Source organism: Cibotium barometz, chromosome 59 (genome assembly GCF_041138505.1).
Source record: "Cibotium barometz isolate CiBa-2024 chromosome 59, ASM4113850v1, whole genome shotgun sequence".
Classification (NCBI taxonomy): domain Eukaryota; kingdom Viridiplantae; phylum Streptophyta; class Polypodiopsida; order Cyatheales; family Cibotiaceae; genus Cibotium; species Cibotium barometz.
This window is the reverse complement of record NC_141104.1, coordinates 37,171,725-37,197,364: the sequence shown is the minus strand read 5'-3', so window position 1 is coordinate 37,197,364 and position 25,640 is coordinate 37,171,725. Positions and strand designations below refer to the sequence as shown.

The following is a 25,640-nucleotide window of genomic DNA, read 5'->3' as shown; positions in this document are numbered from 1 at the left end:
CCCACTCCCCAAACCACACCCCAAATACACGACTTTTAAAAACCCCTAGCAGGAGGGATTAGAGAAATTTAAGAGTGTAGGGTGTGTATAATTATGTGCATGACTGTGTGTACTGACAAAATTTCTCTATTATTTGGAAAAGTCTCTATTATTTGGAAAAGTCTCCGATCCAGGGTTCAAGAATAGGGACATGATTATAAACTCACTCTCTCTAGCCGGTCAGAATAGGGACATGATTATAAACTAACCGGTCCTATAGACTAAATTTGCATATTGTTGGAAGGTACGCTTGTAGCGCAATTTAAATACATGCAAAGGGTGTCTTTTATGTAGTGCTTTCTAAACTTATTTAGGTGCTGTACGACGAAATAATCGTGGTTACTTTTAGATAAAGAAACCTTTTTAAAGATCTTAGCGTGCAGATTTGATTAAAGAAGCATTGTGCACAAGTTGAGTTATAAACCATAATTACATCTGCTGATCAATGCTTCCACTGTTCCGGAGATCAATATGGAGATTAAAAAAAAAAGAGCATTTAATGTACTATGACTAATTAGCACCAAGACTTGCTATGCTTACACTGTGCAATTATTTATTAATGTACTATGACTAATTAGCACCAAGACTTGCTATGCTTACACTGTGCAAGTTGAGTTATAAACCATAATTACATCTGCTGATCAATGCTTCCACTGTTCCGGAGATCAATATGGAGATTTTTTTTATTTTAAAAAAAAGCATTTAATGTACTATGACTAATTAGCACCAAGACTTGCTATGCTTACACCGTGCAATTATTTGTTGATCTCAGTGGAAACCTTAGTAGTTATATATAAATCCTGTAACTGAAGTATGGAAGCACCAGCTAATACGACGAAATGCGATTAGACATAATTGCAACACTTAATAAAACGATCTCAGTTAAGACTTAAGCTTGAGGTCGGATTACAGTTTGATGCTTAGCTTGAGGTCGGATTTCGGTACTTTGATGCTTACACATATTCACGAACTTTTGAGTTTCGTCTACAAGCAGCAGCCCGTGACCGGCTATTTGTCGCGCACTTCGAAGTAGTCCCGGTTCTTCATGGCGATGTCAAGGAAGTGCATGGGCTTGAGGCTTCTGAAATCCATGGGCAGGGTGATGAGGTGGTTGCAGGAATGGCCCTTGTGGAACTGGATTGTGCCTGGCTGCTCGCTAGGATGCAATCTGGACCATCCGATGCTTACCAGCTTCGCCTCCAGCTCAGGATAGGAGGAGATGATCTGGTTGGTGGGGCGGTACACGAGGGCCTTCAAGCGGCCTGTTTGCACGTCTCTCCCATCGAGGCGTGCCACTCCGTCGTTGAAGTGCCACACACCCGCCATGGCCGTCTACAGGAGCGGCGAAGCGATACTCAGAGATATATCTAGGCGCAAAAACTAGACTGCAATGCTCACGCTAGCAAAGAGGAACGTCTGCAATGGGCTGATCACGACAGAGCACGTTGTGAGGTAGCTCTCTTTATACAATGAAAGGCTATAAGGCGGTGCTGGTGCTGGTGCTGGTGATGGTGGTGGGGCGATTCAAATCTCATCAGACTGTTCCTGACCTGCCGTCGCCATCTCTCATTCCTTCACGTACACGTCCTTAAAGGGGCTTGATACCTCAAAACCCTCACAAGGGCCTTAATAATTCCGATCGCTTTCCAAACACTCGTCACACCCTCGCGATTTTATTCCTACTCCTCTATTATGAAAAAGGATTAGGTACCTCCGGCATATTGCGACCCTTCCTACAACTTTTGAGGGCATCTGTGCCGCTGCAGTCAGTCCATAATTCTGACCTCACTTCAAAGGATTGCCTCTCGCATACTGCGACCCTTCCTGCAGCTTTTGGGGCATCTGTGCCGCTGTTATTCTGATCTGAATTAACAGGAATTGTCCATAGCTATTTATAATTTGCTCTTATATTCTCTTATTCTCACACAACATGGTCTGTCGTTGGTACTTATACTTGTAAATTGATTCCATTTTACTTTATACATGCCTTCCACATGTTACTCAAGATCTGTTCAGATCTCTCCGACTTTCCTTAGCATTGCCTACGAGAATAGGCGGGCTATAGCATCAATTTTGATTGAAACTACTACTTGTTAGAGTACTAATCATGGGCTTGAAGACATGGGAGGCATCGCTTGCCTTGGGTGTACGCATCTTGTTTCTCTTTCTAAGAAAGAAAAAGTGGACCAAATTCCTTGTGAGTATGAGCTCTGCATGCATTTTACAAGAGATTAATCGTCATTAAGTATTGAAAATGCCTAGTTGATCAAGAGACCGAATACCTAACCAATTGTATGTACATACATTTACTAGAGCATCAATCCATGCTTTGCAAGAGCTTTCATGAGGAATACTTAACCAATTTTATGTGAACACACATACACATATACACAGGTAGAACAGTTCTTTACCTCATCCAAAGATTTCTCTAGGGTCATCTTTGATATTGCCAGCCTGATGGGTGTGGAGCAGAGTGTTGGTTTCATTAAAGCTCTTGTTCTCTCCTAAGGGTTTGGTCATTGGCTATACTCCGAATGTGTGGCAACACTTTTGAGCCATTCTTTTTATAACACATATCATGTAAATGATTATGGGAAATCTACGAGCTTATGACTTGTGTAATGCTACAATATAGTCCAAATAGAGTTTACAACTTGTGTAATTCTAGAAGATAGTCCAAACCAAGCTTACGACTTGTGTAATCCCGATAATATATACTGAGGCTAGGAAATTAGCCTAAACTAGCTTTTGGGCCCTCAAACATTACTTGGGTGGCTACGCATTGTAAATACGAGTCTTGTATATAAGACATTTTGAATAATGAGAAAAGACATAATCCAATTCTCACAATTGATTTTGAGTCTTTCTTGCTCTTGTGATTGATACTTGCGTGTATCATCTCTTTCTTTAATGCATGCTGGCTTGAAAATTGTACGAGTGAGTGATGGTGTGATGATTCCAGGTCTCTCCTCCTCCTCTCTTTCTCTTCCCTTCTCCCCCATTCTCTCACGCACCAAGAAATTGTGGTAGAGGTTGATATTTCCATAGCTCTCTCCTCCTTTTCTCCCTCCCCCCCATTTTCAAGGCTTCCTTGTAGTGAGACAAAGAGGAAGGTCAGGTTGAAGACCCTAGCTCTCCACAAGAGAGGGTTGCTCTACAAAGGGTGGCCAGAGGTGTAAGAAACAGACAAGACCCTTGCATTCTTCATCTTCTTCTCTCCATCATACAAGGCTCAAGTGTTCCCAAATCCAGAATTGTTTTAACATCTTTGGCTCTACCACTCCTAGGGAAGTACTCTACTTTAGGACTCCCTTGTTATACCTTGTAATTGGAGTTTTGACATAGCCCGGTTGGAATATACATCCACCGGTTAGCATTGTTTAACACGTTTTTTATTGTTTGTTTTGCTATTTATTGTATTATTTAATTGATTATCTTGGTGCAATGAAGCATGGAGTGACCCTTCATGCTCAAGTTGCACGTGTGAAAGTAATTGATTGTTTTATTGTTTAATTAATTACCTGAAAGTAATTGATTGTTTTATTGTTTAATTAATTACCTTGATCGGCAATTGAGCATGGAGCAACCCTTGAAGCTTAAGTAATTGATTGTTTTATTGTTTAATTGATTATACCTTGGTGCAATGGATCATGGAGCAACCCTTAAAGCTCAAGTTACATGCGTGTAAGTAAGTATTCTCTTCCATTTGCAATGTATTCTCAAGCTCAAGTTACATGTGTGCAAGTAAGTATTCTCAAGTCGCATGTGTGCAAGTAAGTATTCTCTTCAATTTCCTTTAATTCAATCTCTTTCTTCTTACATTTGCTAAATTTTTGAGTTCTGATTCATTTTAGGCATTAATCTCACCATTTAACCTTGTAGAAACACCATTAGGTTGTATTGAGCATGCTATTAGTAGACTAGGAGTGAGTTAATCATCTTGTCAAATCAAAAACCCACTAAAAAACCATTATTAAGTAGGAATTAGAGGAGCAAAGCCTCGATTTTTTGCTAAGAGATTGTGAAAACTCCTCTTTGATTTTTTAATGTATGCTCTCACAAAACTGCTCTTTGATTTTCTAATGTATGTTCTCACAAAACATGTGAATGCACGTTCCTATGTCTAAAAAGGGAAATCCATAAAATATTATCATTAAAGAAAGGTAAATAAATATTTTCGCTTTAAATGGCCATAATGATAAAAATAGCTAAAATATAAACCATCACATGGACCAAAATTCCACCACTGTTGGAGTTGGCAAAATTATTAGACTGAGTACACATGTACCTAAGTGGGAACACATGTTCTGATCTTAGGAACACATGTTCACTAGTCAGACAAAGACCTAGCCATGCAGTTCGCAAGTCAAGTAGGGTCCTAGCCACATACGTTCCCATGTCATCTAGCCACGCATGTACCTAAGTGAAACATATGGTCTCATCTTGTGAACACACATTCCCAAGGCACACAAGGACTAGAAAACTTAAAAACTCCACCTAAATTTAATATTTCAGGGCCAACCTATGACTTGTTTCTAAGCATAGTATGCTCCAAGATGATCACCTTGACATGTACACAAGATGAGGAAGGATTTTTGGACTTAATCCCCCCACTAGAGGTTAGTGCCTCGAATGATGAAAAATTGAGAGCACCAACTCAAGAGAAATCTGTTCACACTTTTTGGGCTACTCATTTGTTGTTGAAGGATAGTGTGGATAGAGCCTTCTCACCTACCTCTAATGTGAAGTTGTTCCTTGAACACCACATCATGAATGACGATTATCTTGTTTGCCTCTGGTTTGTTAGTCGATAACCATTATATCCTAAGAAGATATACTTCCTACTCTTGGAATCCCACTTGGTTCTAGATAAGTCTAGAATATGCACAAAATAGCCACAACTAAATACCTTGAGCAGTTGAGGGTTTCTTACCTAAATTTTCTTCTTGAGGTGTCATGCCCTCTCACACCACAAGCCTTGCCTTGTATTTATCCATTGTATCATTAGACTTATATTTGGCCTTACAAACCCACTTCATGAAAATAACCTTCCATTTTGTAGGATGATCCATAAGATCTCAAGTGTGGTTTCTCAAAATTGAGTCATGATCTAACTCCATTTTCTTCCTCTTGTTTGGATCTACTAATGCTTCCTCCAAGCTAGCGAGTGTCTCCTATACTTTCATAATCTCAGCGATCAAGGCCATATTGACAATGTGAATGGGGAGGCTCTCGTTTTCTCCTCTATTCTCTTAGATCTACAAACAACCAATGTCTCTTCTATGATTGTGATAGAGATTTCCCATCCAAAGCTGTTTTCTCATTTAGGATATGGCCCCTTCTGTGGTATTGTATGCTTTTCTTCTTCATCATCTACCTCTTGTGGAGTTGGTACTATCACTAGTGGGGTTGTGTCTATTGGGCTACTCATTTGTTGTTGAAGGATAGTGTGGATAGAGCCTTCTCGCCTACCTAATGTGAAGTTGTTCCTTGAACACCACATCACGAATGACGATTATCTTGTTTGCCTCTGTTTTTTAAGTCGATAACCATTATATCCTAAGAAGATATACTTCCTACTCTTGGAATCCCACTTGGTTCTAGATAAGTCTAGAATATGCACAAAATAGTCACAACTAAATACCTTGAAACATGAAATTAAGGGTTTCTAACCTAAATTTTGTTCTTGAGGTGTCATGCCTTTCACAACCTTTGTGTATGCACTATCGGGATAACTATCTTAGCCAATAAATAATCAAGTTAAGATCACCACTACATACCTTTCTTGTGTGCAAAGTGGGGATGTATTTAGAGTGAAAATGAGAAATTAATTAACATTTTGTAATCATATTCTGTACTTATTCAAGTTGGGGACATACCATATAAACTATATTTGTAACAAAGGAGATTTGCCATTTAAAAGTTTCGATTTTCGATCGGACTATATATTTAAGTGCATGACTATGGATGTGATGTTTGATTAGAAGAGCTCAATGTTAAATTCCTTTGCCAAGTGGGTGAGACTAGTTGTTTTTTACTGTAAAAAAGCTTGGAAGCTTAACCAAAGTGAGAACTCTTATTGTACATCACCCAGTTAACCCAGATTATTGATTTTGCAAAAAGTTATGAATTTTTAAATCTTCAAGCAATAGATAATACATGCCAATGGTTAACATATATATCGTTTTTATATTAGATTTTAATCATTCTAAATATTTTTTAAATTGAGAAGTACCTATTTTTTTTGTAACAAGAGCTTAAATGAGGATCATGGAAAAATATAGTTTTAAATATTTTTAATATCTTTTTTTAAAAAGTGCTACCTTATGTTGAAAGTATTTCCTTAGAAGAAATTTCTTTAAAACCTTATCTATAAAGGTGAATGATTTTTTTATAAAAGTCTATAAAATCTACAAAAGTGTCAGTAAAAAAAACAAAATTAGTGTTAACCCTTTAATCACAATAAAAATAATGATGTTTCCTAATGTCTCAATATAGTACAAAAGGAATGATGACCATTCGAAATTTCACCTCAATCAAACAGTTACACCGGAGTGCTCAACTCACAAGACACAATAGATTCCTTGAACACTTTTGTTATCACATTACCAAACTATTCTGAAGGTAAATATAACAACTTTGAAAATTTGAATAATAATGTGCACTTCAAGGAGTTATGGTTTATTCGAGATACATGCAAAGATACATGTATATCCATCATTCAAGCATGTGTTTTTTAAGAATATTGCAACCTTTCTCATGTATAGTAAGTTTAGAACAATCTGCATGCTTTTATTTCCCCTAGACTTTTTAAAGAACTTTTTTTTCCTTGCCCAATTTAGCTAGGTACACTTGTTGCAACAAATCAAGTCACTAATGGCAAAAGGAAACTACGAGGTGGAAACAAGGCCCCTTTTTTGTTCTATTGTAGTTGATTTGCCTAGCAATGAATGTCATCAACCCTCAAGTAGGATGCAACTAGATAACCTCCTATTTGGTGCTCTTCTCTCATGGAGCACCATAAAAGCAAGACGGTTTATTTGCCGACACACACACACACACAAGAAGTTGTTGATGCCCTTCTCTAACCACATCCAAACTTGTAAGAAATTAAGTTCTTATAGCTACATGGTGATACAAGGACTAAGAAGGAACCAATGCACCCTCCTTGAATATGTGGAGCGAGTAATTGAGTGAAAAACATGACTTTGTGTGTGTGTGTGTGTGTGTGTGTGTGTGAGTGAGTGAGAGAGAGAGAGAGAGAGAGAGAGAGAGGGGGGGGGGGGGAGGGGGGGGGGGGGGGGGGGGCTGAACGAAGTGCACCACTACGATAGGATCTCCAATCTATTTTGTGGTACATTTGCAAAGGCACTCTTCTACTGCTTTTATAATATTACCTGCACTTAGAGCACCTGTGTTATATATATATATACAAACACCTAATCCGACAATGGTAAGAGGGGCAGTGCATTAATTGACTGAGAATGAAATTACATGTCGTGTCGAGTTGCAAGGGAATTTTTATAAGCTTATCCACCGAATGCGTATTTAAGCTTGGGAATTTGATTATTGGCTCTTCATACAAAGATTAAATGCGCTTAAGAATTAATGTCACGTTTATTCCCCAATCACGTCATTCCAATTTCCCTTCAGGCTTGGCTTTTCAAAATTTCCTGTCCGTCACGTCCTTTTCTTGGATTTGTTTCCGCCTATCTATATATATGCAAAAATCTTCTACAACAGTGGCATTAAAAGAAAACCGTGCATTCGTGTAATTCTCACTCAAATTGAGAAAGATCGATTGTTTAATAAAACCGGCTAATCTTGTAACCACTCTCGTTAAGCCACATTTTTCTTCCTCTCCCTCTCACAGCTTTATGACCACTCTCTCGTTAACCCAGTCAAGAACATTTTTCTTCCTCTCCCTCTCATCGCTTTACGACCTCCGTCTCTTCAACACCCCACCCCCCCAGTCCTCGCCTTGCTCCTCAACACCCAACCATGAGTTATCATGTGGGTTGGGAGCAATCTTCTTTTGTAATGGAGGATCATATATAGAATCTGTAGTAATGGAGGATCATAGATGGAATCTATTATGTAATTTGTTAAACAATAGTGAATAGTTATATGGGGGTAGATGTCACATGGTTTTGTTTTGATGTAAAGAGGTCTTTGCTGATATATATATATATAATTATTGGTCCCCCAAAAAGGCTAATCTTTACAAATTTCTCTAATAAAAACCAATTGAGTATACCTTTCGTCATTGAGGCTGGAATTTCAATTTGAAAACCATAAACTACCTTGACTTTGTATTTTTACGTGTAAAATTTAGGGAAAAAATCAAAATATTGACCATCTCTTTGCAACCATTTTTTTCTAAAAGCCACCTAATAGCTTTGAAGGGTTATGGTGCACTTGAAGGCTTGAAATTTCAGCACACCAGAGTGCTTCGCATGAAGTTTATAAAGTATGTTGCCTCGTACTTAGTCATTGTAGAAGAAAGTACCACTGTAGGCTACTTGTTGCTAATCTAGGATGCAATTCAAGACCCAATAAACAAAATCCAGTCAAAGAATTGCTCAATTGGTAAGTGATGCCATACCTAAGGATACCTTTGATGTACTTTAACACTCGCATCCATGTCTTCTAGTGGTTCTCTCGAGGTTGATTTGAGAACCTATTAAGGACCACAACTACAAAGCTAATGCCAAGCCATGTATTGCACAAAAGATCAAATGTCCCACCAACTTCGTGTACTCCTTCATATCCATAGGTGAAGAAGCATTTTCCATAGAAAGCTTCACATCAACCTCAATGATGGGTGTAACCATTGGCGTGCACTTAGGCATGCCAAATGCCTTCTTAGAATTTATCCTTCATACTTTTGCTAAGAAATGAAGATTCCACTTGACTCTTGTCAAACCTTAATCCTCCAATAGAAATGCATAAGCCTAGGTCTATCGTATCTCAAATTGTGAACTCAACATCTCCAGTGTTGATCGTTGGTCCTTCCCTTCGTGGTTCTTCATTATAATAAGGTCATCCACATATAAAAAACAATAATCATATACTTGTTATACTCAGAGAAAATATTCAAACTTGTATTTGATAGGATTTTAGAAAGACTAATACTTACAAAGGAAGCATCTATTTGGTATCATGCTTGAGGGGCCTATTTTAGCCCGCACAATACCTTACAGAGTCTGTAAATTTTTTTATATAAAAATCGAGTATCTCTAACTTGGATGGTTGTGCCACACATAAACCTCCTCCTTAAGATGGGTAGTCAGAAATGCTAAATTCACATCAATTTACAATACTGGCCACTTTCCATTAGCAACCAAGGCTAGTAATATACAAATAGTAGATGTGGTGGTGGTGAACGGTTCCTGAAAGTTAAACTCGTCGACCTGCAAAAAAACCCTCACCCCACAAGCCTTGCCTTGTACTTATCCATTATACCGTTACTGTTAAAACCCTAAAGATCTCTCTAGCTAATCACTATGCATAAACATGCATAAACCAGGCATATACTCATCCACTCGACTACCTCCGAGCCCAAGGGTGTACACATAAATACAATGAAGTACCACATATCTTACCTTGGTGTCCCATACCACCAAGAGTTATGACTTTATTCCAACAGCACATAGCTCTAACATGAAATGTCAAGAGAGTAGATACAATGCTTTACACAAGAGAACATCCCTTGAGAGTTCCCCATGCCTCTCTTATATATAGGAGGGCCCTCAAGCGACTCTTGATTCTCCATTTTCATGTGTGACCCTTGGTTTCTTAATCCTAACCTCAACCCAAGGTTAGACCTAACCCTTGCCCCACTAGAGCATGGTACCATGCTCCCATACTCACATGCCTAGGGTGGGTTAGCCTCCTAGTATATGCACATATAATGTGCACATAACATACTTTCCCTCTGTTATGTGCACATTATATGTGCATATACTATGAATCTAACCCACCCTAGGCATGTGAGCATGGGAGCATGGGAACATGCTCTAGTGGGGCAACCTTGGTGGATAGAGGTTAGGGTCAGGCAACCAAGTGTCATACATGGAAATGGAGAGTCAAGAGTCACTTGAGGGCCCTTTTATATAATAGGGGCATGGAAAAATCTCAAGAAATATTGTCGTGTGTAGAGCATTGCATCTGCTCTCTTGCCATTTCATGCTAGAGCTATGTGCTGCTAGAATGAAGTCATATCTCTTGGTGGCATGGGACACCAAGGTAAGGTATATGTTACTTCATTGTATTTATGTGTGCACCCTTGGGCTCGGGAGTGGTTGGATGAGTATATGCCAGGTTTATGCATGTTTATGCATTGTGATTAGCTAGAGAGATCTTTAGGGTTTTAAGAATTAGCCTTATACTTGGCCTTCCAAACCCAATTGGTGTCGATAACCTTTAATTTTGCAGGACGATCCACAAGATCCCAAGTGTGGTTTCTTAAAATTGAGTCATGATTTGACTTCATTTCCCCCTTCTTGTTCGGATCTAGCAATGCTTCCTCCAAGATGGCTGGTGTCTCCTATACTTTCATAATCTCAACTATCAAGGTCATATTGATAATGTGAGTGGAGGCCCTCTTTTTCTCCTTTACTCTCTTAGATCTATTAGACTAAAACTAAGTGTACCTCTCATAGGTTTGAGACCATTTAGACCCTCAAATGGCCCCATAATTTGACACTTGCGTGCTATTGATTTATTGTGTCCAATGCACATGCATGCCTTCTCCTAAACATCTTGCTACAGTTGGCCACCATCCTTGAGTGCCTAAATTGGAAACTATCGAGTGTGTGACTACTGAACACAACATGAGAGTGGAGCATTGAGCAAAAGCTTTTCTATATCACCACCTTCTTGGTATGTATATGCAACACTATAAAACTTTCAAGTTAAAAAGGATTTTTTTAACATTTAGAAGTTTCTATATTTTAGGATGAAGATGATAATAAGAGATGGAGGAGAGTATGTTTCATAGGTGGAACAAAATGAAATCAGAATAATAGAATTTTCACTTCACGTAATAATTTTCAAGAAAATAAGGCATAGAGACATAAACACCATATTGGGTCCAATTTGCCTCCCCATGTGTGAGACCCAGCCTCACACATGATTATTTCAATGATTTATTAAGATATAAAGTAATTTGGTACAATCAATATGTGTGGTGGAGAGGAGACATCATCTCATCGGAGGACAAAAGAGAATATAGAAAGAAAGGAGAAGTTCATCCAAGAAACCTTAAATTCTTACAAATCATATTTAATAGAGTTCTCTCTATCTCACTCCCTCATGAAATAATTAAACCATACAAAAAAAACAATAAAATAAATTGATACTCTCTATAGATGTTTACATGTCTGAGCCTATCTTGGCTCACTATATGTAATTACATGCCTTCAACTTGCAGCGGCTATAACTCTCTAGTCCTTTGCCTGAATATAGCGGAGTTCATACTTAAAATTCCTAGAACAGTGCTGGTGTCCAACCATAAGTGAGCTCCTTTGCTAAATTACATTCATATGTAAAAATAGACTACTTTGGAGAGGTCTATTATAAGAAAAGTTTACTTTTTCCCTTAGCTGCATGCTTCATGCTTCATGCATGCATTCAATTATTGACCTCATATTTCACTAGGCTAAAGTATTATAATTAATCAAATGGATTGACTACTCTAAAATGGTTTAGTTTAATTAAGCTAAGCAAGTAGTCTAAGCAATTAGTCCAAATAATTGATCGTTTCTTGCATTGCCAAAATGGACATGGTCATCACGTAAAAAGTAGAGGAGAGTCATCCAATGTTGACGTTCTATTCTCATAAAATGCCATCTACACACGATGTACGGTCTCATGCAACAAATTGGTATACAACTAATGAAGTTAGTGTGGGTAATTTCTGCAGTAATACTTTATGAGTGAGCTAAATAAACATGATAAAATGAATAGAAATCAACTAAATGATACAATAAAGATTTATAATAGTAATGGAGTTTTAACATTTGCTTAATGTGATTGTTAAAGAATATAACAAACAAGACACATCCACTTATTTTTCTGAGTAGGTTGTCTCTAGACAATGTAGTAGTATTTGCATACCCTTTAAAGCAATGTCGTAGAACTAGAAAATGTCATAGGATTGATATCCATATTCATATAGCTATAGGTTGATGCTATTCTCCACATCAAATTTGTATATTAAATTTGATTTTACATGCAATTGGTCACTATTTACATGACTATAAGTCGTTGAACGACTTCACCCAAGACTTTATCGAGGGTTTTAGGACTCGAAAAACATAAAAGAAATAAAAAATTGCCGACTCGGTGACTAGTAGTTAATCTTGACAATAGGGCAACTTGGCAAGGTCATAACAGCCAAACTATCAAGAATTAGAAAAAACTTTAAACTAAAAAGTTTAAGAATATAAAAAATACTTAAAAAATTATATGAGTGGTGGACTTCCAAAAATGAGTGAAAGAGGCTTAAATTGACTCCCCAAAATAGTAAAAATGTTGATTTTTGCATAAAATTATCAAAAAAATAGCGAGTGCTCATTTTGGCTCTCAGATATCTTTAAAATTGAGTAGAATTTAGCCGAGTTTGTCTCACAAGGTTTTTTTAGAACTTTTTGAGAGCTAAAACTTCTCTTTTTAAAGAAATTTCAAACTCTGAATGAAGAAAAAGTTACAAAGCTTTGAAACAGGGTTGTCGGGAAGGTTTCAGAATGAAAAACTTCTTAAAATTTAGAATCACAACTTTACTACATAGTGCAACACATAGTTAATAGGAGATTGTGATTGTGAGTGTGTAATAAAGAACATAAACAGACAAAAAGAAATAACATCAATCAAATAACATCAATCAAATATTTACATGAAAAAAAAGCATTAGGGAAAATTTGGACTCAAATCGAGCCCTTTAAGGATTTGCACACATTCTCTCTCTACAAAAATGGGCTCATGGTAAAAATTTTACAAATCAACTCAAAAGCGGAGTTTAGACATTTGGAATCTACTCTTCGAGACCTTTCCAATGATATATAGCATGACAGACAATTTTGCATATCCAAGAAGTCCCAAAATTTGGTGGTGATGTGGCATGTTATATACCACATCATCACCAAATTTGGGGACTTTTTATGTATGTGAAATTTTTTGTCATGCTATATATCATTGGAATGGTCCAAATGTCCAAACGTTGCTCACTTTTGAGTTGATTTACAAAATTTTCACCACGAGCCCATTTTTGTAGAGAGAGAATGTATAAAAATCCTTAAAGGGCCCAATTTGAGTCCAAATCTCCCCTAATGAGTACAACAAAATTGCAATACGAAATATAGCTTATCTGGTAGTTCCTGAAAGTATCTCATCATGTTACTACTTTAGTCACCTTTGATATACAGTATGTAAAAGTTATGAATTCTCTTTTTATACAAGAGACATAAAATCTTGATTAAAAAACCAAGGGAAATTTTAAAATTAGTGTGCTAATCAAGATTTAACTACAAAGATAATTTTTGCAACAATAGGTAATTTTTACATGAAATTCAAGAAGTTGTTTCTCTCACACGACTTCAGAATTAAGTAAAAGGAGAGTCATTCTTAGGATTTCCAAGTATGAGGAATCTAAATTTAGCATTAGATCTCTCTAATTATGATTAAAAATTAATTTTTAAGTGAAAATAGAAATTGCACAAAAGAAAAAGTATTGAAAATTAGCATTATGTTTCTTCCTCTCCGGGTGTTAAAATTAAGCAAGACAAAAGATGTTTTGGGGGTTTTTAGGGGCAAGAAATCTGATTTTAAGATTGGATTTCTCTAATTATGCTTCTAAAATAAAAAAAATGCAACACATAACAACAAAATTATTGAAAGAAAAAAATAAGAATAGCAAATAAAAATGTTGCACACCTGTTCTCAAAACCATCAATTGGAGCGTAGAAAGTTCTCTAATACCATTGTTAACGTAGTGGAACAGTGGTATTAAATTTTCACTTCACATAATAATTTGCAAGAAAATAAAGCATATAGACAAAAACACCATATTGGGTCTAATTTCCCCCCCATGTATGAAACCCGTCTCACACATGAGTATTTCAATGATTTATTAAGATATGAAGAAATTTGATAGAGAGGAGACATCATCTCATTGGAGCAGAAGAGAGAATATAGAAAGTAAGGAGAACATCTAAGGAACCTGCAATTCTTGCAAATCATGTTTAATAGTTCTCTCTCTCTCTCTCTCTCTCTCTCTCTCTCATAAAATAATTAAACCATACAACAAAATCATAAAATAAACTAACACTCTCTATAGATGCTTGCCTACCTCAGCCTCTATCCTGGCTCCCTGTATTATAGGTGTAGGCTTGCAACTTGCAACCCTCTAACTTTTTTGGTTGTTTGCCAAAATATAGTCGAGTTCATACTTAAAATTACTAGAATAGTGTTTGTCTACATCCAAGTGTGAGTCATTTTGCTAAATTTTGTGGTATGTAAAAATAGACTACTTTGGAGAGGTATGTTTTAAGAAAAGTTTACTTTTTCCCTTAGCTGCATGCATTCAATTATTCACCTCATATTTCACTCGGCTAAATTATTATAATGAATCAAATAGATTAACTACTCTAAATTGGTCTAACTGAATTAAGCTAATGACATAGTCTAAAATGTTCTTCTAACTGAATTAAGCTAAAAAGTTAGTCTAAGCAAATAGTCCAAATAATTTATGGCTACCTGCAATGCCAAAATGGACGCAGTCATCATGCAAAAATTGGAGGATAGTCATCTAAGTTACGTTGATGCTAAAAGTTACGTTGACACTAACCCTTCCACTGTTCATCAGCTTATCAAAAACCATCACACGGATTATGTGCACATAGCATTTCACCATTCAAATAATCATTCACTCTACAAGGGAATGGTCGGTTACTGGTGACTATGATAGGTGCCAGTATAAGCAGTGGCACCGATAATGAAAAAAATAATCAAATTTGTATAATAGACTTCAAGAAAGATTCATTGGTCAGATTTACAAATACAAAGCTCATTGCTTATATTTATAATTAAAGTTACAAAGTCATAGATCATCATTTATTCTATTATCCTCAGCTAGATACAAGCCCCAAAAAGATCAATTTCAAGAAAAGGAGTAACTTGGACTACAAACACCCACCTTGGATCCTTTGGATCCACTTTAAAGATGACTTGCTGTTATGGCAAGACAAATGTATCCCTCTAGTCGGTCCAAAACTTTGTGGAGTCAACTTGGAGCCAATTTTGTATCCCAAAGTGTTTGAAGCTCCTCTACCAATGGAGCCAAGTATACATCCATGTTCTTTAGGAAGTATCAATGATAGTAAGAGGTGTCCCTTCTTTATTGCTAGCCATGGTGGAAGGTTATAATTTACAAGGTAAACAGGACGTGCTCCATGATGAACTCTGTAGACCAAATGGATTCACACCATCCATTCCTAGCCCTAGATGAATGTTAGAAGGTTCTTCTCAATGTACACCTGGGATGTGCATGACATTGTCCGTGGATCTAGTAGACCGATGCCATCTTCTTTTGCATCTCCTCATTTTGTTGTGCCATCATCTGTGATTTGTTCTCTAAATCTTTGGCTTTAGCTATGGAATTCATTAGCATCCCATGTTGTTTATGGTTCATGGTACACATCTGATTGAGGGTGCTTCGGGCCTTCATCTCATAATCTTCCATCAAAGAGAGATCCTACGAGAGGATGTTCTAGGCCACAGACATCAGTCCTCTATTCATGTGCAACTGTTGGCTAGGGAGTTCTACCTCCAGCTCTCCGGGTGGCTTGAAGTTGTGGCTTGGGCCTTCCTATCACCTTTTGTCTGAGAGTCGCCACCCAAGGCCAAAGTTCCGCTAGTATGATAATTTCTGTTCTTGTAGGCAGCTTCCCCTTTTGAGCTGTTTTTTCCTTTTTGTTATTGTTCTCCTTCTCTCCTCTTTTTCCCTTCTTCCTCCTTCCTTTTTCTTTTCTTCTTCCTCCTTTTTCTTTTCCTCTTCTTTTAGCTTCTTCTTTTCATCTTCTAGAGCGGCTTCCTGCTTTTGACTCTCCTTGAGCTCCCTTTTTCTTTCTTCTTCTACTTTTTGATTCTTAACCTCTTCCAGGCCATGTAGCATCTCTTCGTCTATTTTGTGTTTTCTCTTTTTGTTGGTTTTCTCGGCAACCTTTTGCCACTACTCCTCATCATCTATATCATCTTCAAATGATATGGAAGTCATTTTGGTGGCTTTGAGGATCCTTCATCTTCCCTGTGTTATTGTTTGGCATAGACGTCTCCTATTTGGAGATCCACCGACTTGAAAGCCTAAGCAATTTCTCTTAGATGCACATGCAGTACTGTTGACTATTTCTTATTAGCCTAGGTGGCTGCCCTTTTCACCTGATTTTATTTGTAGATGGCAGCCCAATTTATTTTCTCTCCTGCTTCTTCTGCTCTAAGCAGACTATACTTTTTATTATCTAGACATATCCTCCAGCCAGCCCATGAACATGATGTTCTGTAAGAAAAATATGAATTGTTCTTGCGTCCGTCTCACGTCCTTCACCTGGTGCATGTTGCCAGTCTTTGGGATTTCTTCTTCCACCCTAGGATTTATTTTTTTTTCCATTTCTCCATCCATTGACAATCCTAGTGCATGAAGCATTGCAAGCTCAAAAAACATTATGGCTCCTTCACTTCTATATACATAGTGTTGGTTTCCAAAATTTGATTTATCAACTTTTCCCCATCCTGAGGGTCCCACCTATACTCTAGTTTTGAACCTGCACTTCCTTGCCCACTCCTGATGTTCTTTCTTTCTCATGTCAGAGATTATCATGGGTATGCAGAAGCTTTTCTCTGGCCTTTTATCTGGCCTTAGGGTCTTGTTGATCTTTAGCATGGTGCTATTTTTTGAGAGAGTACTACAGATGGGTGAGAAAGTTGTGAGCGAGAGGATAGATTGTGAATGTGTGTGTATAGACACCTTGTGCTCTTTTTTGAGATGTTTTCTCCTTTTCTCTTCCTTTTTTCGGGCGTCATTTTTAGCTTCCCAATTTTCTATTTGATGCGACACTTGATTCATATCATGCCCACCATCTCAACTTAATGGCATTATACCATCCTTGCCATCTTCTTGTCTTACCATTGCAAGTGGAGTTTTAATGATGTTGTGACACTTGTCCTCCCCATGCGGTTGTTGCTTATGCCGACGTCATAGCTTTTTGAGTTATTGACGTGGACCAAGCTGGCGTCCACCTGGTCACTTGATTTTTTACTAACCTGGCTTTGATTTGTTGCGGAGATCTGAGCTTTTGCAGATTGGTCACCCTTCCACGAATTTGTGCCTTTCTAAATTTTCCACATCCACCTCCACTAGTGAGATCATGCCACAACATATGCTCTAGACCAACTCTTGGTCCTCTACTTGTCCTTCTGCGAGTGTAATTACCACCGGTTGGCCCTTGTATTTTCTCATCTTGAAGCCATTTACTATCTTTGGAAAAGGTGTACCATCCAAGTTTTCTAAGGTAAAGGCATTCTAGATGACTAGGTTTTTTACTATGAATGGTCCTATCCACCAAATTTGGAACTTTCCAGGGTGAGATCCCAGTTTTGGAATTGTAGACTAATACTAGGTCTCCTTTCTTGTAAATCATGTTCTTTAGATGCCTATTAGTCTAAACCTTTTTTCTTTGCGCTGCACTATCTCTGCCTGTAGAGAGAGCTGATTTTCCTTCCTTCCTCTAAGGCTAGGAGTTCCTATATTCTATGCTCCCAGGATTCTTCCATTAGCAACTTCTCTTGGATGGCTACTCTCAAACTGGGCACCACAAATTCCATAGGCATTACTTCTTCCAACCCATAAACCACCTTGAATGGTGTTTACCCAGTTGAGACTTTGTACATTCTACCACATCACAAAATAAATCTATAGGCTCCACACCGGAATCCTCTAATGAATCTTCCTACACCTCAAGCACCCTGTGACACCTCCAACATACTAGGTACCACTTGCATCTCCACAGTAGACTCGCCATCCTCGGAGCAAACTTTCATCCCTTCATTGGCATTTATTACCTCCAGTTCTGGGTCCACAGACATACAATCTACATTTTCAGTAACTTCACAATTACATTGATCCATTTCCCTTACATCCATTAAGACTAAGAAACGTTATCTTTGAAAACATGCAATGGGAAGAGTCTCACCCTAGGGAGACATGCATGGAGTGTTAGCCACAGAGAGAATTATCACACCGCCATTAGACCTTAGGCTAGAGGTGGGGAGAGCCCAAGTAACCCAATACAAACTAATTCAAGAGTTCGGGGAGCCGTGTGTTGACTACTATAATGGTAGATTCATACCAAGACCATAGGCCAACACCAAACCTAGGTTAGAAGCCAACTCTAACAAGGTACAAAGACCTCTTACCAAAGAGAATAAGCCCACCTATAACATTTTAGCCAACACATGAAAAACATGTACAACAACTACTCGCCTCACAGAATGCATCCGAGATGTCATGTGGATCCCTACAAAGCACATGCTGGCCCACCACCAATGAGACAAGGACCACAGATGGGATACTATCCTCTCAAGGCCTAGCTCCCCCTACCTATCATACCCCAACCTGCACCTGTCCTAGCCACGGTAGTACTGACACCAAAAACATTGAGGATAGCCATGGAAATGGGGAGGGGGTAGCTTTAGGTATTTCTCCACCATCAACTACACAGTCGATGCAATGGCCAAGACCAAAAAAGAATAAACTAGCCCACATCTCCAAACTTATCTAAGTTTGATGGGACTAAACACCCCATACCTCATTTGGAGATGTTCAACTAGATTTGTGACGCATTTGGCCATATGGAGGATCAGGTTAAGGTGAGTTCCTTTGGCCTTGCCCTTATTGGAAAATCAAGACAATGGTTTTGATCATAGAAAGTGTGGAAGAAAAGGCTACCTTTGATGCCTTGAAAGAGGCTTTCAAGGATACCTTTGATGCCTTGAAGAGGATTTCAAAGTGGCTTACTCAAGAAAAATAACTCGATGGAGTCCAATCGAATAGTTACACAATGTAAAATAGAAAGAGGGAGAATCCAACTTGGACTATATCAACCGAGTGAGATACCTCCACTCTTGTTGTAACGACAGAGACAAGTTCCTTGGCAAAAGATTGATCGGTGGATTCGTAGAGGGCCTTGAAGATGTAGCCTTGCATAACTCCCTATATGCTTTAGCCGGTACTTCCTTTAAGCAGTGTTGCCGAAGTGCCATCAATTTTGAGGAAAATTTCAAAGGAACTCGTTCTCCTGAGAATTTCACGAAGGCACTTCTGAAGCCTCCTTCAAAACTACAAGCACGAAATCTAAAGGAAAGGGAAAAGAGTCTTCTTTAGGACAACAAGTAGACCTGACCCAACAATGGAGAGAAGGTCAAGGCCATGACCAAACTGGACAACCCCATATTTACCCCAACAAGAGAGAGCTAGTATAGTGCCTGATTTAGCGAGCAAACCACACTAGTATGGAGTGTCCACATTATTGAGTAGTATGGTGCCACAAAGCACATGTACAAAGACAGGGAGTGAGCATATGAGCATGAAGCCATATGGCAAAACTAGATTATTCCACATGCATGGAACAAGAAAAGATGTACTCTGCCCATATAAAAGGGATCATTTTCAAGCAATGGAAGTATAAGCACTTGTACATATCTCAAGTCTCTCTATGAGTCCAAGCTTATCTATCTTGGAGCCTGATTGATTTGATTTTATTGCACATACACATCATCATGGGTGTAATTAGACACCATCCAAAATAGCTTAGTGTAATCAATCATCATTAGTATGTGACTAGCTTAATCCACTTAAATTAGTGAAGTTACCATGGATTTTAACATGGTATCAGAGCTTCCCCTCACCCCATTAGCTTCTCTAATCTTCCATTACATTAATCTTGGCTTATATTAGCACTAATACCCCATTAGCTCCATTGATCCCATTTTATCCTCTTCTCACCTCTTGTGGCCCAAATTTATAGAGCTTGTTGCTCTCTATTCTCTTTACCATTGGCCAAAACCTTTTAGGAGCACATTGTTCATCCTATTACTAAGCCACCACCTCCAAGGATTTTGCTTGAATCGGCCCCAATCAAGAATGGTGATTTTCTTCTCCTTGTTCAGTATCTCTCTCTACTTATAATTGGTCTAATTAATCCTAAGGTATGTTTAGCAATGCTATGCCAAAGCCTTATGTCAAATGATATACCGATTAAACCGCAACAACCACATTATTTGTCGGGGCCTTTCTGCTAAATCTCAGTGATTCTTGCATGTTTTGAGATGATTCTTGGTCTTTATCCCTTACTCCTCACTAAGAGAAATAAGTCTATATAAAAATTCCCATCAAATTCCACTTTAATTAGCTCAATTGAAGACTCCATGTTTCTAGCTTGCTAATCACTATATTAGGTAATAATCATGTAATTAACAAGAAATTAATAGTAATTGGATGTAATTGGGGATACAATTGAGAAATTAGGGTTGAATTTAGTGTGTTTACTTATCAAAAGCACTAACTTTTCATTGGGGCTATACTCAGGAAGCTCTTGAAGCAAAAAGTTGAACATTGGAAGCACACACACTACTTGCATTTCATCTTGTTTGAAGGACCCACATTTGCCAAGTTGTAAAAGAATAGACACTACCAATTGAAGCATCATAAGCTCATTGATAAGACCTTCTTATTATAGCAACATCAACAAGCATCACTTCACATGTAGTGAAGTTCAAAGGGGAAGGGTCCAACACCTAGGCTACACATATGAAGTACCTTCTAATACATAAAAAATTGTGGAAAATCATTAAGGAAAATGTGTTGGATGAGCCAAGTGAAGAGTGGGTACAAAAAGACAAGAAATGATTGTCATTAAAACTTGGGCACGCACAAGTCTTATTCATCACATAGGCTCTATGAAACATGGAAAGGATGCATGGGATACATTGAATCTCGTGTTTGAAGCTAAGGCAAAGAACTCGGAAATTCACTTAAAGATTGAATTCTATGGTCTACAAATGAATGTTAATGAGTATTTGGCTTTGTTTGTGAGTAAAATGAAAAGAATCATGACCCAGTTAGATGGCATAGATGCTAATATTGGAGATAAAGATGCAGTTGCAATAATCTTAAAAATCATGCCAAAGGAATATAATGCACTTGTCTTCACAACCTTGAGGAATTTGCAAGAGCTAACATTTGATGGATGTGTCTCCTCCCTCTTGGAGAAGGAGAGAGAATTAAAAGGAAGCAATCCCAGCACCATTAAGCATGTATTGCAAGAGCTAACATTTGATGGATGTGTCTCCTCCCTCTTGGAGAATTAAAAGTAGGCAATCCCAGCACCATTAAGCATGTATTGTTCAACAAAAGTAATGTGAAGTGTCACAATTGTGGCACGAAAGGACACTTTCAAAATGAATGGAGGTTCAAAGACAAGCCAAAGTGTAATCTGCAACAATTTTGGGCACAAAGAAGAAGATAGTAGACTAAAGAAAACCAAAGGCAACTTTATGGTGGGGACTACTTCAACCACCTAGTACGAAGAGATCCCTGGTGATCATCTCTTCTAAAGAGCAAGGAGGAAAACACCACCACTGCCCTAGCCATCTATTGTAAAAGAGGGGTCACCATAAGAGTAGACACCCATCTTATCATTTCATCTTGTTTATTTTGTGTATCCACCTGCCCACCTGAGAGAAGCCAGTTGAGCACCATGGGGGGTAAATTTTGTTGTAACTCACATCCGACCACCTTGAGTATCCCATAGATATGGAACCAAGGGGGGTTGTTGAGAAGTGTGATGCCATAGGGCACATGTATGTACAAGCATGGAGTGAGAAGGTGAGCATGAAGCCATATGGCAAAACTGGATTATCCCACATGCATGGAACAAGAAACGATGTACTCTACCCATATAAAAGATGTCATTTTCAAGAAATGGAGGTAAAAGCAGTTGCACATATCTCAAGTCTCTCTATGAGTCTAAGCTAATATATCTGCGAGCCTAATTGATTTATGGCATGTTTGGCACAGGTGACTGTTTGTAGACCCAACTGCCATCATTGAATTTTCCGTTGAGGGTCCCCCACTCATAGGATGGATCTTCCAAGTGTTTAGGGGGATGACCTTTAGCGTTCGGTATTTCTTCCTGTAGATATGATCCATGACCCAGTCATGGATCATTTTGGCTTCTTGCATGAAGGAACTTTGATAGGTTTTTTCGTGCTCAAAGAATATTCCCAATGGATGTGCCTAATGAAAATGGAAAGAGTATGGACGATCAAGGAAGATGGTCGGCGCTAAGTTCTAGAAGAAATTAAGGTGGCAACGAGATAGAAGAGGGAGAATTGCAGTTGATGATGCAGGTGTGGTTTTTTGACAAGAGGCAAGAGAGACCACCAGAGAGACTGTAGTAGAGTGGACTCCTACAGGTTGGTTTGTTCTTTGTTGAAGGTTGCAAGCTGGAGTACCTGTAATTGTTAAAGGTTTGTAGTGTGAGATGAGTTGTTTGAGTCATAGTAGAGGAAGTGCAAAAGTTTAGAGAATTAGCTTGTAAATGTGTCCCCTAGGTTCTTTGAAGAGCATCTCTGCTAGATACTTGACCTAATTCAATTTTTGCTCAACTATATCTATTCTTTTTCAGCTGAGTGTGCTAGCTGGTTTGTTTATGAGAAGGACTTGCTATTAACAGTAGTGGTTTCATAGTTTGAAGTTGTATTGCTAGGATCTACCTGTTGTGGGTAATCTTTGAGCCTTGTTTTGTTTTGTTCTTATGTTTGTGCCCACATCTCAAGGCTATTGAGACACTAATGTTTTTGGTCATCCAAATATGATACACGGTTTGATTTGTGTCAGTTGTGTGTTAACTCTAAATGGATACATATTCTTCTATTTTGATATTTGTGTTGTGATGAATCCGTGGATTTGATAGAGTTTATGGTGATGGAACCCCTAAATGTGCCAGACAGATGACTGGGGAGTAGCTCCTGAGTGAGTACTGACACAATCAGCATCAGATTGAAAGTACAGAGTCACTTATATCAATTGAGCATCTAAATAGTCAGCTAAAGGTATATTGGGATTGAATTTCTACCAATTGCTTCGTCTAACTAAAGGTTCCTTTTCTCGAATGACTATTTCTATATTCCTTCTCAATTCCCCAATTTAATTATATTCAATATTCCTCTTTTGAATAAAAGAATTCATGGGATTTACAAAAATCAATTCTACCCATATTTCCACTTTTGATAAATAATCATAAATTGAATTATACTAAAAATTCCTCTTCTTTCCATTTAATTTCTTGGATCTCAAATACCATGGGAATTCCTCTTTTTTTGCATTTAATTATTTGCATTCCAATGTCATGGGAATTTCTCTTTTATCATAAATATTTCTCATAATAAAATACCCATTAATTCAATATGCTGGGAATTTCTCTTTTCCCATCTAAATGATGGAATTCCAAATGTCATAGCAATTCCTCTTTTACCATTTAAATATTTCTCATAGATAAAATAAATTTATCTAAATTTCATCTTTGAATTTAAATAAAATACCCATTAATTTTATTATGCTAAAAATTACACTTTCCTCATTTAAATATTTGAATTCCAATATAGTGGGAATTCCTCTTTCATCAATTTAAATTTATCTATGCAAAAAGATAAATTTAACTAAATTTCTTCTTTAATTTTTAAATAAAATATACATTATTTTAGCATCCCAATTTTTCTCTTACTTCATTGGAATACATGGATTTCCATTGTCATGGGGATTACTCTTTTAACATAAAAATGAATTACTAGAAACTCCTATTTTTCTTAATGAACTATTTATGCATAAACATAAAAATAAATTTTTCCATGATTATAATGAGAATCATTCAATTAATCTAGGATGATTAATCCTAGAATATGGTAGGAAGTCCTCTTTTCATATTATGAATGAAAATGATTTATGTGTTAATTTTTCAAAAATTTTGCCATAGCTTCGTTGCTATTACTGATAATTCTCAATAATTTTAAAAACATAAAGTTTAGTAATATCATAAGATAGAATAACCATTAATTGGATCAATATCCAATTATGGACTTGATTTCTTATTTTCCATGAATTAAATAGCATAAAAGCATTAAAAAGCCACTTATTTGGCCTCAATTTGACAAGCATAGAAATTACTTTTAGATTAGAGAATTGCTTCATGAGAAGCTTCATTTGTGTAGGATCCCACTGCCCGCTCCGCACACTGGATTCCCGGTAGCTGGTAGCGAAAGCTTCTCCTTCATGCGCGGGGCAGGGTTTCCCACTCGAGGCCTCGCCCTCGAATGTAGGCATGAGACTAAGCTGGTGGTCATTTCGAAAACCGAAACCGGGAAAATTTTCCATGCCCAAAAAACGGGGACGATTCCACCATTTTGAATTTCTTAACGAATTTTTCTAACGAGGTCAAGATACTGAACTAACCTTCATCTGAATAGACCAGATAGAAGGGAAACTATTACAGACTTAACTTGAAGGGATCAATGCTTTTTTCCTAATTGAATCAGGCACAGCCGTTGATCTATTCATTAGAGAAGTCTTCAGGCTTTTATTTAACTACTCGAGTTCTAAATGTATTCCTATTAATCAATTTTATTATTAAAACTCTACCGATTCCAGCATAACCCCATCCGGCGCATGGGTTAGGCACCGCCTAACCACTAGAATTGGTAGAACCAGACAAGTACTCATCCACTCAATTACAAGTACTCATCCACCCATAATTGAATGCCTTTCTTAACTTGTGCTTTAGAATACAGATACGCACACACTCCTCTTTAAACTTTAACTTTTAAAACAATACATTGACAAACAATTATTGGTTACAGATGTCGTAACTTTAACTTTTAAAACAATACATTGACAAACAATTATTGGTTACAGATGTCGTAACTTTAACTTTTAAAACAATACATTGACAAACAATTATTGGTTATAGATGTCGTAACTCAAAATTTTCATTCAATCCTTGTTTCTCACAAAACAGTATCACTCTGGACTCTCCGTTGAGACCAACAGGTCAGCAAATGAGATCCAGTATAGATTACAATAATTTTCTCATCATCATACATATATATATATATCTTCCACGACATACGCATGGGTGTCCTAACCACCGCGAGCCCATGCATCATCTAGTCAGAACCCTCCAGGATCTTCCTTAGGTGTCCTGGCACTTCACTCACAGACCGCTTCGTCGGCCCTGACCCACCGTACTGGAAGCACACCATTTTTCACCATACCCAAGCTGGTCAAGACCTGGGCAAGTTTTTGTCGCATGATCCGACCTAGCTGTTGCAACCGAACTTCCCTTAGAAAAACATATATACCAAATGCTCCCTCTAGCATTCTCGCATAAGACAATCCTTTAAGAATACAGGGTTTCTATGCAAGTTTTCAGTTTTGATTTTCTTTTGAATACAATGGGTATATCTTAAATCCGTATCCCAATACTTCTAGA

The 25,640-nt window shown here is 37.7% G+C and overlaps 1 protein-coding gene across 1 annotated transcript; it reads right to left on the bottom strand.

Annotated features, from left to right (window-relative positions):
* Positions 1 to 903: 903 nt before the first annotated feature.
* Positions 904 to 1,458, bottom strand: LOC147605773 (flowering-promoting factor 1-like protein 1). The gene has a single exon (XM_086793569.1). It carries the CDS (start codon positions 1,363 to 1,365, stop codon positions 1,048 to 1,050), a length of 318 nt encoding a protein of 105 aa, XP_086649695.1. The 5' UTR covers positions 1,366 to 1,458; the 3' UTR covers positions 904 to 1,047.
* Between the last annotated feature and the right edge of the window lie 24,182 nt (positions 1,459 to 25,640).